The 17,517-nt window shown below is 30.5% G+C and overlaps 2 protein-coding genes across 3 annotated transcripts; one reads left to right on the top strand and one right to left on the bottom strand.

The window, feature by feature from the left end:
- Nucleotides 1-934: 934 nt before the first annotated feature.
- LOC148201911 (phosphatidylinositol N-acetylglucosaminyltransferase subunit C-like) lies at nucleotides 935-3,301 on the top strand. Of its 2 annotated transcripts, none has more exons than XM_088109069.1 (2): nucleotides 935-1,064; nucleotides 1,945-3,301. In XM_088109069.1, the coding sequence occupies exon 2, from the start codon at nucleotides 2,142-2,144 to the stop codon at nucleotides 3,051-3,053; it is 912 nt and encodes a 303-aa protein (XP_087965195.1). In that variant the 5' UTR covers nucleotides 935-1,064; nucleotides 1,945-2,141; the 3' UTR covers nucleotides 3,054-3,301. The 2 variants fall into 2 exon arrangements, with proteins under 2 accessions (XP_087965195.1, XP_087965196.1); XM_088109070.1 differs by lacking the exon at nucleotides 935-1,064 and adding an exon at nucleotides 1,067-1,122.
- Nucleotides 3,302-4,095: 794 nt separating this feature from the next.
- LOC148201910 (cinnamoyl-CoA reductase CAD2-like) lies at nucleotides 4,096-9,871 on the bottom strand. Its single transcript, XM_088109068.1, has 6 exons — nucleotides 9,606-9,871; nucleotides 9,323-9,492; nucleotides 8,904-9,095; nucleotides 8,061-8,223; nucleotides 5,852-6,035; nucleotides 4,096-4,433 (listed from the first exon to the last, which is right to left on the bottom strand). The coding sequence occupies exons 1-6, from the start codon at nucleotides 9,724-9,726 to the stop codon at nucleotides 4,286-4,288; spliced, it is 978 nt and encodes a 325-aa protein (XP_087965194.1). The 5' UTR covers nucleotides 9,727-9,871; the 3' UTR covers nucleotides 4,096-4,285.
- Between the last annotated feature and the right edge of the window lie 7,646 nt (nucleotides 9,872-17,517).

The raw sequence follows: 17,517 nt of genomic DNA, 5'->3' as shown, positions 1-17,517 counted from the left end.
CAGTCTTGGGGGTTATCCTGACGCTCCAATGGTCTTTCATTCTCAAGTAGAGAGGATTGAACCATGTGGTGAGGAGTAGCGGGAGGTCTTAGTCTTGGGGGCTTCCAGTATGCCTCAAGGCCCGGAACAGGCTAACCTCGTGAGTGTGGTAGGGTGGGGAACCCAAGTTTCATAAGCCACCACGAGTGCATAACCCGTCATAGCTCGATAATCATTCTAAGTCCGGACGAGTCAAGTGTCAAGTGCAACAAGTTATGTTTGTGTAGTCTAGTATATCTCCCTCTAATTGCTTATTGTATGTGACTGTATAACATGATTTTTGTATATATAGCTCACCCTTCTTCTTGTGTTTGTCTGTTGTTGTTTGTGTCGTGTTTCTGTTACAATGATCATCCACTTGGATGTGAGCAGAAGTCGAAGAGGTTCCCTTGGAGCAAGAGTTGGAGGATGCTGATGATGCAGTATAGTATATATATTTTTTTATTTGTAAATTTAGGTTGGTGTTATCTTAAAATACTCTTATGGGTGTTTAAAGTTTTAAATTATACCCATTTTTGGGATGACTGTAATTATTAAGACTTTAGCTGCAAGTTCGACTCCTAAGTGTTCTCCTATATCAGAATTGTGGACTACCATAATATATATTTATTATATTTTTGAGATGTTACACTACTTAATAATAAAATCACGAAATCACAAACATACCAAATATCAATAAATTTGATAAAGTGGAAATAAAATACTTAAAAATGTATAATATTTTCTTCTTATATATTTATTATTATTTATCTCTTTTAAAAGAAAATTAAAAAAATATTTTATATTTAATTATAAACTAAGGCGTGATTGATTCCTTAATGTCAGTGTTATTGTTAATGTCATCGTTATTGTTATATATTTATTTAATTAATATTATTGTGAGTTATTGTTATTGAAACAACACAACCCTCCCAAGGGAACATTAAAACCCTTCTTTTCCCTCTTCATCTTCTTCCAAATTCTATTTGCTTCAACTCATAACGGCGTCGTTTGAAGAGTTTCAATCTACATTTCTCACCGTCGTGGTATTTTCCATTTCTCTGTTTCCTGCTTTTCATTCCTTTGAAATAACCATTATGAATTGTGAGGATTCTAACCTAACGAATCCTCCTTATTTCTCAGCGTTTTCTTTTCTGTTGTATGTTAAATTAGGATTCAGATCTACAATCTTGTACTTGTTTTTTCTCTCTCTCTGTTATGCGAGTTTTTTGGTTGATTTTGTTAAGTTTTATGGAATTTTCTTTGAGAACTGAGGTTGAACCAGTTAAACTTCCGTTTGAAGCTCATTTTGATTCTTACATAATTTAAACACTTCAGTTCAAAATTACGAAGCCGCATTTCCAGTTCATTACAATTCTGCTTGGTTTTCAAAACCAAATAATGCACAATCCTTGTTTGTTATTTGGTTTGTTCAAGATTTTTTCCTTAGAAATGCTGAATGCAGAACAAGATATTCCTGATGAGGTTCCATTAGTATCCAAGACATTTACAGTCTATACTGCTTTAAGATATTCCTGATGAGGTTCCATTAGTATCCAAGACATTTACAGTCTATACTGCTCTAAGTTTCCTCACCTACTAAACTGAACATTCCTGGCTTGTGGAGTTTCTTCTTGCTCAATGATGTGGTTGGTGATAACTTTAGTGTGAGACTATCTTTAACTGTTACCGAATAACTTGATGTATCTTTATATAATACTGTTAAAAGTTCCAATCTCTTTGTCTGGACAAGTGATAATAACATTAATTAATCTCGGATATTGTCTATTATGTGGAGTTACCGTTTCCCCCTCATATGTATGCAATTTCATCATCTATAATTGAGAATATCTTGATGACATTCATATGTGTCGTGAGTTGCCTATTTCTTCATTACATGTAATTTCATCATATTTTATTCTTCAGATTATGAAGATGACTTTCATAAACAAGCTTGAAAGACAAGAGAGTGGAACTGAAAGATGACATTCTCTACCCTGTGATTGCATGAGACAGATGGCACACGTCTATGGAGCAAGATTTATGTAGTAAAGGACGTTTAGGTCTTTCCATATAATAGTTTTGGCCCCGCAGGCCCGTCTGAAATTAAAGAACTTATTGCAATGGATCCTGGCTTGGCTAATAATTCTTCATCGCCTCGTCCCAGATGGAGAAAAGTAGCATATGGTGGTATGCAACCTGGTTACGATGACAATCATACAGATGAATCTTTCCTTGAAGGAATGGTGATGAATGCCAGTGTTGTAAAAAGGGACATGCTAAAGGTGATGCTGGACTCAGTATCCATTTCTGAATATTTATGCATTGTTGCTCTTGTTGTCTTGGTCTGGACTTGTACACTTACATCAACTATTGATGAAAATTCTCTCCTGTTGATTGATGTAAGTCTGCTTGTTTCAGGCTTTTTAATTCTCCTTTTCACTCAAGAAATGCTTTCCCTTAGTCTCCTTCTCCATTATGTCCTTAATATCTCCTTTTTCATAACCGTGTTATATGTTTTGGCTCCCATCTATCAAACTCTTACAAGGTCCATTAGTTCGGATTCCATTTGGGCAGTAGCTGCATCACTTCTAGTACTTCACCTTTTTCTGCATGACTATTCAGAATCCACGGTCAAAGCCCCGGGGGTTCTTAAGAATCCTGCATTGACCAGTTGTATCTCTGTAAATGCTTCTGTAGTAGCCTCTGTTTTCATGGCTTCTCGACTTCCATCAAGACTACATGTGTTCGCTATCATGTTATTCTCCCTTCAGGTTTTCCTTTTTGCTCCACTTGTTACTTACTGTATTAAAAAATATTCCTTCCGCATGCACCTATGCTTTTCTCTCAGTTTGATGGTCATGACCTTAAGTTTTGTGTACATGCTGCATCGCCTCCTTTTTGTGGTGCTGCTTAGTCTGTTGGTTTTTGTGAACGTGGTCTGTCCTTATTGGCTTATAAGGATTCAGGAGTACAAGTTTGAGATCAATGGACCTTGGGATGAGGCTAAACTTTGTTTTGACATTACCGACTGAAACCTGGATCATGGTTAATGTTACATTGTAGGACCTCGTGTGTTGTTTAGGTTGGAGTATAATTTGCTGACCCCTTGAACTAGTTTTAAGTTTATAGTTTATGGGAAAATTGTTGCAGTTCGTGTCGGGGGAGGGTTGGAAAATGATGATTGTATTCATGCTTTAGTGACTAATGATGGTTTAAAATTCTGTGTACAATGGAAGTACATTGACAATTTGGAGTTTCATTCGTTTTTTACACATTCAAACCAACTAGTTTTGATCCCCTTTTCACTACATTCTCTCAAAGAAATAAATAAATTCCTAAGCGCTTTAGCTCTTAACATGTAAGATTGTTGGTTACAGAATGGCTCATGAATTTGAAGTCATTTACGACCTCTTATATCTTAGATGCAAAGTGTATACAGCAAAGCATCTTTTCTCCGACTCTTATATATGCTTTAAACATGTGTATTTCCCAAACACAGCTGCACATGACAGTGATTTGCAGCGTTACAAACCAATAGATTCTTGTGGAGAAATTGTGATGTAGAATGATGAAGGTTCAGCAACATTAGTATAAGCTTTTTCATTATTGTATCATTTGTGTATGATAAGAAAAAAAATAGAGAAGACATTTGTTCCATAAAATCTTTTTGCGTTCTTTGAAATATGGTAGTGAGAATATTTGTTTCCATATTTGTTAGGAATTTATAAAAAGTTACCATTTCTATAGTCTTTATTTCCTCATTAAGGAAGTGAAAAAATTACCTTTCTATGAGAATGCGGAAAGTTATTTTTAATTAAAGGGTACTTTATGGAGGCTTCAGGATGCATGCCAGTGATGGTGATGGTGACGCATGCGTTCTTGGACGAGTGGAATGGAATGCGCAGAAGATTTTCATAGAGTAGTTTTCGAGATTTCTCCAAGGTAAGTGGACCATGTATGTTATAGCTTTACCATTATTTTTGACTTCTTGGTTTGAATCACTCTAGTAATGCTACAATGATATTTTTTTTTTTCAATCGTGCATTAATCTTTAATGATAAATCAAAGTAGATCTACGTTACAAATGTTATTATATCATTAATACAGGTGAAATTCAGAACAAAGGACATAAAGCATAAGTCCACCCAAGTTCAGGAATAATGTGTGCAATTTATTTATCCTTTTATATTCAATCCCGTGGCAAACAATATTAACCTGATTGATTAAATACAGACCATATTTCATAGTTAGGATAGATCACGGATTAAAAGTTGATAATCTTCTTTTCTCTGAAGCTTTCCACAGTCTCCCTGACACTCACTTCCAAAGGAGTAAACTCTATTCCAAAGTCCTTCTTTGCCTTGTCTGTGGAAATCTGGTATGTTGGCATATACGGCTCATCTACCTCACACCTGAAAACATTATTGAGATTTGAGAAAGTGCAAATGTTGTAATTAAAAGCAAAAGCTAAATGTTTAAATGTTCCATGTGCACACACAAACGCATGATGATATTTTAACAACTTTTTTTAACAATTTTTTGATAATAAACTATATATCACTATTTTATTAGTCGGACCAATTAGAAACTATCACATAAATTGTTGTAAAAAAATTGTCAAAAAAAGTTGTTAAAAAGATATTTTTCCACACAAAAATATAGAAAGATAGAAAGAAGTGAGTGACGGTAGATTATCTATGGAATTCGACATTTATAGGAGTCAAAGTTATATAGAAGTTGTTTTAAAGACAAGCTCACTTGAGACAATCATTTTACACATGGAGTCCAAATTATTTGGACATCCGATATGTGGAATGTATGCAATTATGGCATCACCATTAAATCTCAGGAATAGGTCATTAGGTACACTAAAGCAGCCATAGTAATCCTGACGTGTGCACACAAACACAAACATCTACACCAACTTAAAATTAACGTAGATCGGGTAAACAACATTAGTCTTCAATAATGCAATTTACGCAGACCTGGGTCTCAAAGAGTAATAAAATTTTAAGAAAGAAAATCTGAGTGTAATTTTTGTCACTTTAGTCCTGTCATTAGAAAACCCCCTACACGATACACTTTCTGCCATTTTGGTTCAAGAACTCCACCATTTACTATCACTTTTGTTCTTGAACTTTACCACTTACTATCATTTAATCCTGATTTTACTTATTTTCTTTTTGATCCTTGAACTTAACCACTTATTGCTATCTCAATGATAATTTTTCAAAAACATTAAAATGAGAACAAGTGATTAAGTTTAAGTGCTAAAATGAAAACAAATGGTTAATATCAGGGACTAAAATGAAAGTAATTCACAAAGTTTGGATACTGAAATTTATAGTAAGTGCATTATTATACTTTTCATAGACTTCTTTTTTAATTTTCATACTTCAAAATTTTAACTAACAGTGCATTATTCTTTTGGGACTAAAGTAATTGTTTACCGTAATCATTTTCTTTGTTTTCCACGATACCCGAGAGCACGACTGGTATAGTTAATATATTTGATGGAGCACATATTTCTCAGTTGAAGGGTGCCATTTAAGGTGTATTATGTAACTAAGCTTAGAAAGTTTAGATAACGAAATTCAAAAATTAATATGCATAAATTGATGTTAAATAGCAATAAAAGTTTGATTTACTTTATCATCTAAATTTTTTCTCTTACTACTTGTCAAAAAGTATCAAAAAGTAGTATATCAATTTCAGTACAAAATAATTTCGTTTTCCAGTTGAATTGAGTTTTCAAACAAGCCAAGATATTGCTAGAAAAGGAGTTTAAAAAATGGGGGTTCCAATTCATGCTTTATAAAATTAAACTTACTTATCTGGAATTTGAAATGTAGGATACAAATCACGTAAAGTCCTAGCAAGCTCAGAGTAGTGTATGACTCTCTCGGACAAACAGTATCTTCCACTGGCCGAAGCGATCTCATAAGCCAGAATATGAGCGTTGGCAACATCTTTCACGTTGACCCACCCAAAAGATCTATTTAGAAATGGTTTACCTGCATTAAATAAGCTAAAGAGTTAGTACTTGTTTGGAAAATATATTAATTCAATTCTCCCAGTGAATATTTTGGTTATTGGATTTTAAAATAACTGGTCACTGGTTTTATTAAAATGAACGGTTAATTACTCATGAGTAAATGACAAAGTTGGAACAATCAAATATGATAAATTCGTAAGTGTTTCAAATTCGTTCGGATTTTTAACTCTCTTTTTTTTCATGAGAATGGGTGAAAAGGTAAAATAATGAATTGTTGAACTGTATCGGTATACAAAATACAAAGATTCACTCATGTATCGTATCTCTAAGATAGAGTCAATTAGAGTCAATTAAGATCCGTGTAGTGATATGTATCAGTAAATAGTAAAACTCAATACTATCGTAAGATATGAACCAAACAATGACATTAGATAAAAAGAAAAAAAGATTGCATACTAAGATGGATGGGTTGAGGAGAAAGACTTTCAAAGGAAAGCACTCTTGCCTCCAATGCAAGAAAACTACTCCAGAGACGTAAACATCACATCTTAATTAGCATATATTAATCTTAATAGTTTCATTTCCATTTTCTTTCTTGAAAACAAAAAAGAAAAAAGATTGGATGGTACTTAAAAGGTCCAGTCTTTTGTGCTTATTTTGTTTCAACAATGTGATAGTTACTCCCCTATACGACAAATAATAAAAACAGTTTCCCAGTTTAAAACTTTTGTGGAAGCACTAAACAGTATAATTACACTGTTGTTAAATATAAATACGAAAAGATAACGAAATCTTACTACAGAGTTAAAGTTAGCGTCTGGCAAACTTTTTATTTATCTGTTTTCTCACCAAATATTAATATTAAACACCATACATATGATAAACCAACAACTCAATGATAATAAAAGTAAATATATCGGTCCAAAGTTTATTTTGTCAGGGTTTATTTTATTAGTTCAAAACATTACTTATATCAATAGACTACATCATTCTCAAATTTATCCCAAGAAAATTCAGTTCTCTGAAAATTAAATTCATAAAAACTTAGGCAATATATATTCTTAACGGAAACAAAAACTGATATTAAAACAATCTTCTAAGAATCAAAATATTAATCTATTGCAATGATTAACTTTAGGGCACAATACTCCCTTCAAAGGAATGCAACTTGTTCTGAAGTCGCACTTATTTTATTGCAATGTAGTGTATTTGGCTTAAGCATATTGCATGTTTTACTAAACTAATCCTGACTCAAGCTTTATCAATGAAATAGGATGCTTATCTATCTTTCTTGAGGGTGACAAAACATGAGTTCCGAAGTGGATCTATTTATCTTATAGTAGATGAACATGGGTTATTTTAAGCTTAATGTATCCTAATTTCTAACCTTGACCAAATTGAACGCCGGCACCCATAATATCACGATGAGCAAGTCCCCAATAATTCTAACCCTTCGTCCCCACAAACAAAATACCCTGCCTCCAAGTTTGTTTGTTTATTTTCGGCGAGATAAAGGAAATCTTGAAAGGAATCAATCCATATTTGACCCTCTTATAAAACAGCATCAAACGCACACAAACCCCAAGGGTACAAAACCTAGCGATCCTCCAAGCTACAGCAGTAGTAATGCATTAGAAGATTCAATGATCATTAGGTACCTTAATCTTATCTAATAACATAAAACACCGAATAAAAGCATAAAACACATTTGATAATATTTAGTGTGTCTCGTGAACATTTATAGACATTAAACAGTAGAAATTAGTCAAGGTAGAACATATTCAGAGCTAATAAGTAGGGAGGCATGAAAATATGTCATTAACTCGTTATGATTTAAATGCAACATTTTCATTCCTCAAACATAAAGTTTAACTAAGAATTGTAGTTATTATATTATTAATTCGTTATAATATTTGCCTTTGCATATTTTCTGTTTCCTTTTTCCTATTTTAGTTCGAACACGTGTACGTCAGAATTCTAAATGCAGGAAAAGGAGATAATAGAATTTTCATACAGCATAGCTTCAAGAGTAAATACAAATTACCGTTTATTAGGTTTAAAATTGGCTCAACGCTTTCATTAATCTCTGCTTGTAAGAGAGGTCCTGCTACCATTGTTGGGTTAATAACAATCATGTCAATGTTGTTTTCATTTACAAATTTCCAGGCAGCTTCCTCGGCCAAGGTCTTTGAAAGCGTGTACCAGAACTGAAGACAAAAAATAGAAAATGCACGAAAATATGAAAGCATGGTAACACACTCTAGAAGACAATTTACAGAATATTGGAACAAATATATTCGAGATTGACTTGCAAGTTAACAGCTATTATCTACTGAGTACAAGATTGACAGTACTAAACACTTGTTGAATAATGTTAAAACTTGAAACAGTTTAATGGCTCATCTCTTCCACTACTGTAGCACATGCACTAGTACTACTGGTGATGCCAAAGTGGAGTCAGTTACTGCAGCAGTGGTTGTGTCGGAAAAACGGTTTCTCATTATTCACAGAGGAACAATTGCTCTTAAATAGAATACAAAGAATTAATAACAGAAAATCCTAAGTTATGATTGATATAATCTATCTCTACAATTCAGGATCCTGTACAATAAGTATAAAATACATTGTGAGCATATTAAACTTCCTAATTATGGAATGTCATTAAATCTCCTGATTATGTAACTAAAACTGTACAATTGTCAGCATATAAACTTCCTTAATACAAATCAATAACTCGTGTTATTCACATGTAGAGGTAAGACATAAATTTTGTTTACAGAAAAACAAATGTCACTCAGTTCCCAACAAACTACATCAAAATCATATATTCCACCTTTACGAGCTTCAGGATTTCATTTCGACTAAATTTTAGCAAAATAACACAAACCTCTGATTCCCTACAGAAATCTGGATCTGAAAACCATGTCTCATCAACAACTACTTCAGGAGTTTTTGGTTTTCCAGTAAATGCAACTGCAGAAATAGAAGAAGTTAAGACAACACGCTTCACAGATGGCGATTTTGCACATGATTTGAGAACATTAAGAGTTCCCTTCACTGCAGGATCAATCAATTCAGCCTGACACAGGAAAACAAAGGTCAAAATAAAGGAAACAAGAAGAACAACTCTTCAGCATAATATTTCCTTCCAAGAGGAAATGCCGAAGGATATCTGTCAGTCAATTATCACATGCAATAAATCTATCCTCCAATCTACCATACTAAAAAAAATGATTTAATTAAATTTTTTACGAATGTTTCAGAAACCTAACAAGCATTGAATTGTTTTTGGAATAGTACTAGTACCTGTGGATTGTTGACCACGAAACGTACAGGTGAAGCAGTATGAAAAACAGCGTGGCAACCTTCGACAACGGAATCGAACGAACCTTCTTCTAACAAATCCGCTTTAAACAGATGCAGCCTCTCTTTTGCTCCCTCAAGGTTAGCCAAGTGCGACACCTTTTTCGGATTACCTACATAACCATACCATTCAAATCCATTCATATTGATGCCAATAACCGATTAAGAGACACGGATTAGGGATTAGGGATTAGGGTTAGGGATTAGGAATGTGAATGAAACAGACCTTTGTCGCGAACTGTGGCTCTGACTGTGTAACCACGTTGAAGAAGGAATTTGACGATCCATGAAGCAATGAAACCAGAAGCTCCGGTCACGCACACTACCTTACCTCTCGTCTCGTTCATCACTCCAACCTACTCTCTCACTTCCTTACAGCCCTCTGGATTTGAAAACCATGTCTCATCAGCTACTACTTGAGGACTTTTAGGTCTTTCATTATATACCACTGAAGCTGTAGAAGTGAAGAAAACCCGTTTCACATATGCTAATTTTGCATAGGATAACCATGCTTCAGAACGACAACATTTTAACATATGGGATTGGGATTATTCATGATTATTATTATTTATCGTGGAATAATTTTGGAATAATAATAAATATATAAATAATGTTAAAATATTATTAAAAAAAAATATTATTAAAGTATTATTATTTTTTTATATATTGTTTGCCAACAATGTAACAAAAAAGGAAAACAAAAATAAATTGAAATATAAGATTTTTTTTCATAAATTGGTAATAAAGTAATTAATTATTGCTCTAATTTCAAGTGACATCCTTGAATCCCTGTGTTGTACGTTTTAGAAACTAGGGTTCTATATTACTAATTTTAATGTATGTTGATGATATTTTGGTCACGCGAAACAATGCCACCAACAAACTCTAGCCAAAGCCAAGATGCTAAATCGCAACCATCACCAATGATTTCTTCTTCAAAGCTTACTGCTCATGCTTCAATAACCTTTTTGGATCCTACTCTGTCTAGACAAATCATCGGAGCTCTCCAATGTTTTACGTTCACCAAGCCTCATATCACCTTTTCTGTTAATAAGAGATGCTAGTTCATGCATAATCCGCAAATGCATCATTGACAAGTTGTCAAAAGAAGGTTAAACTCATTTAGTCAGTTTTTCTCAATTAGATTTTCATTTTATTGTACTTTTCAATTTAATCTTAAAAAATGAAAATTTAAGTCAATTAAACTTCGTTAAAATAACGGAGTTAAATATTTGATGAGCTGGAACTTTGTCGTAGTCTTTTTTTGAAACGTGGCATTCTTATGTCTTTATGCGTGGAATATATAATTAAAAAAAATCTTATTAAAATATCCAAAAATGAACTTTCCCTTGTAGTGTCGATTTCTGATTAAGTAACTCAGACATATGCAACAAAAAGAGAACGACGTAATGGTAACTTCTCTAGTTCCAAGAATCAAGATATCCCTCTTGTTATGTTCATCAAGCACCACTAACCTCTCTCCACGAATCCCCTTTGCAAACCTCAACCGAAAATTACTGGTCATATCGAACCCTTTCCCTAGACACTCTAATGTCACCATCTCAACATTCTGGGAGAGGCTTGGAACAAGTGGAGTGCGTCTCTGGGTTTGCTGAATTTAGGGTTGTTGGATCGGGAATGGGATCAGAAGTGAACCCTAAATTAGTTTCTTGATACACTATTCACGCAACTTAGATTTTATTTCCCCCAAATCTGAGTTCCTCTCTTGTGGACAATAAGTTATCCTCCTCTCCTGGCGAGTGAATGTTGTAGTGGCGGGTTTCGAGTTACGATTTAGGGTTTCCTTTTGTCTTTGCTATTCACGATTGTGATGCTTGATGGTTACGAAATGAAAATTTTGGGGTTTAGGGTTTCCAGAATTGGGAATTTAGGTTTTGTTATTATCTTAAAATTTAGATTTTTGGTTTGGAAATTCTTTTTGGGAGTTCTGTTCTTGTTTCTCAAATTATGTTTAAGGTTCGAATTCTGGTTTGAGAAATCTTGTTTTTTGATCTGGTTGCGTTTTTGTTTGGGGATTGGGATTGTTTGTGGTGGTTTCTACTTTTAAAGTGGCCTGCAATGGCGAACATCGGGTTAGACTCGTTTTAGACTTGATAACAGTAACTTCGGATTCCTTGCTACTATGAAGAGGAGTCAGACTTAACGACACTGACTTAAAAATTGTCAAATTCTACATATAAAATTATATGAATGACATGTTTCAAGGTCACGTCAACCTACCAACTTATTACAAACTTAATTCGTTAAGTCAATTTAACTACCTGAGCTTAATTGTAAAACTAAATTGGAGAATTAGATAAAACGAGCATCTAACAGAAAAAAAAACCATAGGGCTACTAAAGGGTTTAACATTAAAAGAATGCTGCAATATATAGAAAGCATTCAATTTCATGGCATTTGTTTTTCTCCGTCATCTAACATCTCCTTACAAGCTTTTTAGTGACTATGACTGGAGTTTCGATCCCCCCAACGTCAAATCAATATCATTTGTATTTATTTTGACAACAACATTGTTTTTATGTTTTTTTTATGTCACTAATTATTGATCATGGTTGTCATTGTTGTGAACTGTGAAGAGTTCAAATTTGTTACCTCCACCATAGTACAAAGTTTGATGATTTTTCATCCTTCCACCGTTATTGCTATCCCTATCGCTATTGCCCCTTGCCTTTTTAGCATGTCAAGGAACCCAATATTTAGTTGTTATATTTGAATTTTTTTATCATAGCATATGTTTGATGATTTACAAAAATTTAAAGGATCATTTTATTTTTATGATATTTTGGTGTGATGATTTATACATTATTATTAATGGTGAAGATTCCTTATATGCTTACTCCTAAATATTTTTTACATATAACATAAATTAGTACATAAATAAAAATATTTACTTTTAATTTTAGTATATTTGATATATTTTTCATCCTTGAATTTTTAAAAACCTAAACAATTTCTTTTTGCACTTCTAAAATTTTTGTTTAAGATCACTACTTATTAGGATGTCTTCTATCTGTATGACCATTATTTTATACAAAATTTAAAAAGTTTGTACGAGACTTTTTATTTCTAAATAAGCATTGATATGTGTAGACTATATTTACCTAAATATAAGATTTAGTTAATTGTCGGTTTGTATTTATTTTGCTAATTTTATTTAAAAGAAATACTGTATAGATGCACACATTGAATAAATCTTAGTTTTCATTTCAGATTTAGTAAAAATATTAAACATTAATCATTTTATACTAAATCTTGAATTGTCCGATTATAATTTTTTTTGAAAATTACGGTAATACATGTGTATTAAGTATAATCTTAAAATTAGAGTAATTTCAATTCAAACCATTAATTTTATTCTTCATATACTTTGAAGATCAATGTAAAATTTTGTCAAAATTTTATCAAATTTAAGATAATAGATTTATTTTGCATGTGTTAACGAGTCAAGAAAAACATTAACTTAAATGGATAGGATCCCACCTTCAATTGAAAAAAAAATGAGGATTGTATTGCATTAGTTATAATAATGGAGTTGCATTATTGGATCAAAATTGAATGAATGCATATCAAATTAAGAATAATGAAAAAGGAGTTTATGACTAATTGCAATGTGTTTGGTAAAACGAATAACCTATGAAGGGGACATTTTATTGTCCATGTGTTTTATTGAGAAATTTCAATGAATCTAAGTCTCACATTGAGTAAAGATGAAAAAATTGAATGGAAAAATTCTTTATAAATTTGTTGCCTTTTTTTTTCTGTTAAAGATGATGTCAATCATTTATTTAGATTGGACTCATATCTAATTAGTATTAGCGTATCTCCTTAGTGAATCATCTTTCAAAATTTTAATCGTGTTTGTTGTTTAAAATAAATGTGTTAGAAATTTAATAACATATGTACTTACCTATTTATCTTTATCTTTGTATTATCAAGAACTATTCAACATGAATATGACACAATCAAATATTGGATATTTAAACTATATTGACAAGAAAAAAACGTTTAAGAATAAATGAATGATCATTGATAAAAAGATGATATATAACGCCGTTAATCTATATTTTTTTAGATAAATAAAGATAGTTATTAGATTTATTATTGTTTAAGTAATTTAAGTTAAACAAATAATTATTATTTTAATATAAATAGAATATATAGATTGATATAGCTTTTTTATTTCTTTTAATCAGATTTTGGATTTAAGTCAAAATGAACGTTTTTTTTAATTCTAAAGCTTACGTTGATTAATACAATATTTCATAAATTTACGTCAATGAATATCACACCAAACATAAATTTACTTATAGTTAAACTACATCCGTCCTAAAAATTAGGATTAAAATACAATACTTTTGTTAAAGCTCATAATCGGCAATGTTTATAACATAAGAAAAACTCATTTTTTATATTTGTTTACGTGAATTCATTGTAAACGAATTTTGTTTATGAAACTCTACAACAGTCGTTCGTTTATTATCATTTTCTCATTTATATATTTTTATTTGAAAACAATTAATATTTAGTATATTAATAAGTTTTTCCATCTTATTTTTCAGTACAATATATTAGTGATGAGATATTGTTAGGTAGTTTTGTCAAAATGGATTGAAAAAATTATAATTGTCTTTTTTTATAAAATTTATATATATTCATCTTCAAAATTGTTTCTGTGTAAGCATTTGTTTTTCACATAGGTTTTAATCTGTCAACACTTTCTTATTCAAAACAAAAATATATTCTTATAGAAAATTCCTTTTATTTTTGTTTTTCACATAGGTTTTAATATTGTTACATTTTTAACTTGTTGATTATGATTGTGTCTAAATATCATGTCATGTCATGATGTTATTATATTCAAAGAAAAATGTCTAAAAACTCAATATAGTCTGGAAATTATAAGATTTTTTTAGAATTAAAAATATTCATAGAATACCATAATACTTTCTATAGAAAATTTTTTATTTTTAATTTCAATTGAGTATACCCGTTTTTTTTTTTGGTTCAGCTTTGAATGAATTTAGTTGAGCTTCCAAATTAACCAAAATTAATTAATTCACATATTTGGTATACTAAAAAGTTTTTGTATCTTATTTTTTAATGATATATTAGTGATGAGAAATTGTCAGGATATTCATTTAATAATTTGATCCAAGCAGCAGGGCAACGCGTATTTAACGCATATAAGACAAAGGTAATTTGAATATCTTGTAATGAAATAAATGTAAAGATAATGATATTTTGATAACATTTTTTTTTACAATATTTTTATACTGTTTACGTCGGTCTATATTAGTGTTTATAACTATTATTATTAATTTTGAAATAATTTTGCACCAATCACAGAATGACACGTAAACAGTGTTAAAATGTTGTCAAAAAAATGTTGTTAAAATATCATTATCCTAAGGTGCCACCCTCCTCACGTTAAGCACTTCAAAAGTAGTCATTGTTGACGCAAAGTCAATGGAACAATGAAATATTAATAGAAAATATTTTCTTAACAATTTTTTTATAATTTTTTACCTCAATTTATGTGATTATTTATAATAAATTTAATTTAAAACTAATAAAATAGTGATACATAATTTAAATTTAAATGCATTGTTGCAAGCTACACTTTTTCTGGTGCTTAGTTTTTTCTTGATCTTAGTACTCCTCTTCCATTTATATTGCTGTAAACTCTGATATAAATGGAATAAAAAAACTATTGGAACAAAAAACACATTATTTTTATTTATTGAACATTCATATATAATAATAACAAAAATAATGTAAAAATTGTTTGTAGAAAACCCTAACTCAGAAAAATAACGCAATACAAGTACTTATATGCGTAAAAAAAATTGAAACTGGAAGAGAAAATTCTTATTCGATCAGAGTTGAAATTAAGAAAAGGTTTGGTTGAGTATATAAATGGAATTGTTTTATAGAATGACAGTTATATATATAAACAAATAATCATACAAATTTTGTAAAAATTCAATAAACAAAAATAATTCATTAAAATTTGTATTTATTTTTCGTTTAAACTTTTAGTAAATAAATAATGATATCATGATACACTTTTACGTTTATTTGATATTCAAATAAAATATTATATCATATCACGATGTTGCTGTATTTAAAGAAAAAGGGCTAAAAGTAGTCATTGTTGAAGGAAAGTGAATGAGCAATAAACGATTATATTTCTTCTTTATATGCTATTGCCAGCTACACGCTATTGCTTTTTCGGCCACTTTTCATACTATGCATTATGCCATTGCAAGCTACACACTATTGCTTTTTATTTCTAAATAACCATTGATATGTGTAGGACTGAATTTACCTAAATATAAAGGTTAGTTAATTTTTGGCTTGTATTTATTTTGCTAATTTTATTTAAAATAAATATTTTATTGATGTATACTTCGAGTAAATCTTAGTTTTTATTAGAAGGTGGGTTTAAGCCTAACTCAATCCCACAAAACCGGCGTGTAGGGTGAGGTTTGCACCTCAACACACCCCCTTCACGCCGAGGTATAGACATCTCGTGCGTGATAGTAGAAATTGGGTAGCAGGTGGAATAGAAGAATAGTGGCTCTGATACCATATTAGAAGGTGGGTTTAAGCTTAACTCAACCCCACAAAACCGGCTTGTAGGGTGAGGTTTGCACCTAACTTATATATTTTAATTTGGCCTTATCTCTAGTCGATGTGAGACTTCCAACAGTTTTCATTTGAATTTTAGTAAAAGTGGTTAAACATTAATCATTAGTCTTAAATTGTATGGTTAGACATTCTTTGAAAATTATTTTTCATATAATTTGTTAATACATACAAAGTAATCTAAAAATTGGAGTAATTTCAATTCAAACTGTTTAATTTTATTTTTCAGATACATATTGCTCACTTTGGATATCAGTCTGAAAATTTGTCAAAATTTGATTAAATTTAAGATATTAAATTTAATTTGCATGTGTTAATGAGTTAAGGAAAGGTTAATTTAAATAAGTATGATCTCGAATTGAATTGGAAAAAAATAAGAATCATATTGCATTATTTATTACTATAGAGTTTGTAACATATGTTATGGATTAAAATTTGATGAATGCACGTCACGTTAAGAATAATAAAAAATGAGTTGACAATGATTTGCATTGTGTTCGGTAAAATGATTAACATATCAAGGAGACATTTCATTGTCTATGTCTTCTGTTAAAAAAATTCAACTAAGTCTAAGTCTCTTCAGTAAAAATAACAAAATTAAACAATACATAAAAAAAATCTATATAAAAATATCGTTTTAAGTTTTTTTTTTTGTTAAAAATTATTTCAATATCTTATTTGAATTAAATTTGCTTTTTATTAGTATGTGTCTTCATAGTGAATTATCTTTCAAAAAAATTATCAAGTTTATTGTTTGAAATAAATTACCTATTTATTTTTTATATTATAAAAAATTACTGAATATGATACAATCAAATATTATATATTTAAACTATATTGACAACAAAAACATGTTAGAAAAAGAAATGAATGATTATTTATAGAAAATGATATATAATGTTGGTAATCGGTTTTATTTTTTTACATAGAGTATTTAGATTTATTATTTTTAAGTAATTTAAGTTAAATATATTATTTTAATATAAATAGTATGTCTCGATTGATATAGCTTTCTTATTTTTTTAATCATAGATTTTGGATTTAAGTTAAAATGAACAATTTTTTTTTTAAATTCTAAAGTTTACGTTGATTAATACACTATTTAATTTCAATTGAGTATACCCGTTTTTTTTGTTAAGTTTTGAATGAATTTAGTTGAGCTTACAAATTAACAAAAATAAATTAATTAACATATTTGGTATACTAATAAGTTTTTCTATCTTATTTTTTAATATGATATATATTAGTGATGAGAGATTGTTAGGATATATATTTAATAATTTGATCCAAGCTGCATGGCAACGTGTATTTAAAGCATATAGGACAAAGGCGGGAGTGCTGTGTTAGCAATTTGAATATGTTGTAATGTAATAAATGTAAATATCTTAAAGGAAAATAGGTAGAAAGTGCAATGCAAATAGCAGGAAGGTGCTCGCTCCTCACATTATGCACTTCAAAAGAAGTCATTG

Source organism: Vigna umbellata, chromosome 3, assembly GCF_029865625.1.
Source record: "Vigna umbellata cultivar VRB3 chromosome 3, Vumbellata_1.0, whole genome shotgun sequence".
Lineage (NCBI taxonomy): Eukaryota > Viridiplantae > Streptophyta > Magnoliopsida > Fabales > Fabaceae > Vigna > Vigna umbellata.
Note: the sequence above shows the minus strand (reverse complement) of the source record. Positions and strands in the feature narration are given on the sequence as shown.

Excerpts from the sequence above, each read along its gene's own strand:
- LOC148201910 (XM_088109068.1), bottom strand. The coding sequence starts at position 9,726 with ATGAACGAGACGAGAGGTAAGGTAGTGTGCGTGACCGGAGCTTCTGGT. Across the intron at positions 9,493-9,605 it reads AGCCACAGTTCGCGACAAAG|GTAATCCGAAAAAGGTGTCG; the intron begins GTCTGTTTCATT and ends ATGGTTATGTAG. Across the intron at positions 9,096-9,322 it reads TCGTGGTCAACAATCCACAG|GCTGAATTGATTGATCCTGC; the intron begins GTACTAGTACTA and ends TTCCTGTGTCAG.
- LOC148201911 (XM_088109069.1), top strand. The coding sequence starts at position 2,142 with ATGGATCCTGGCTTGGCTAATAATTCTTCATCGCCTCGTCCCAGATGG.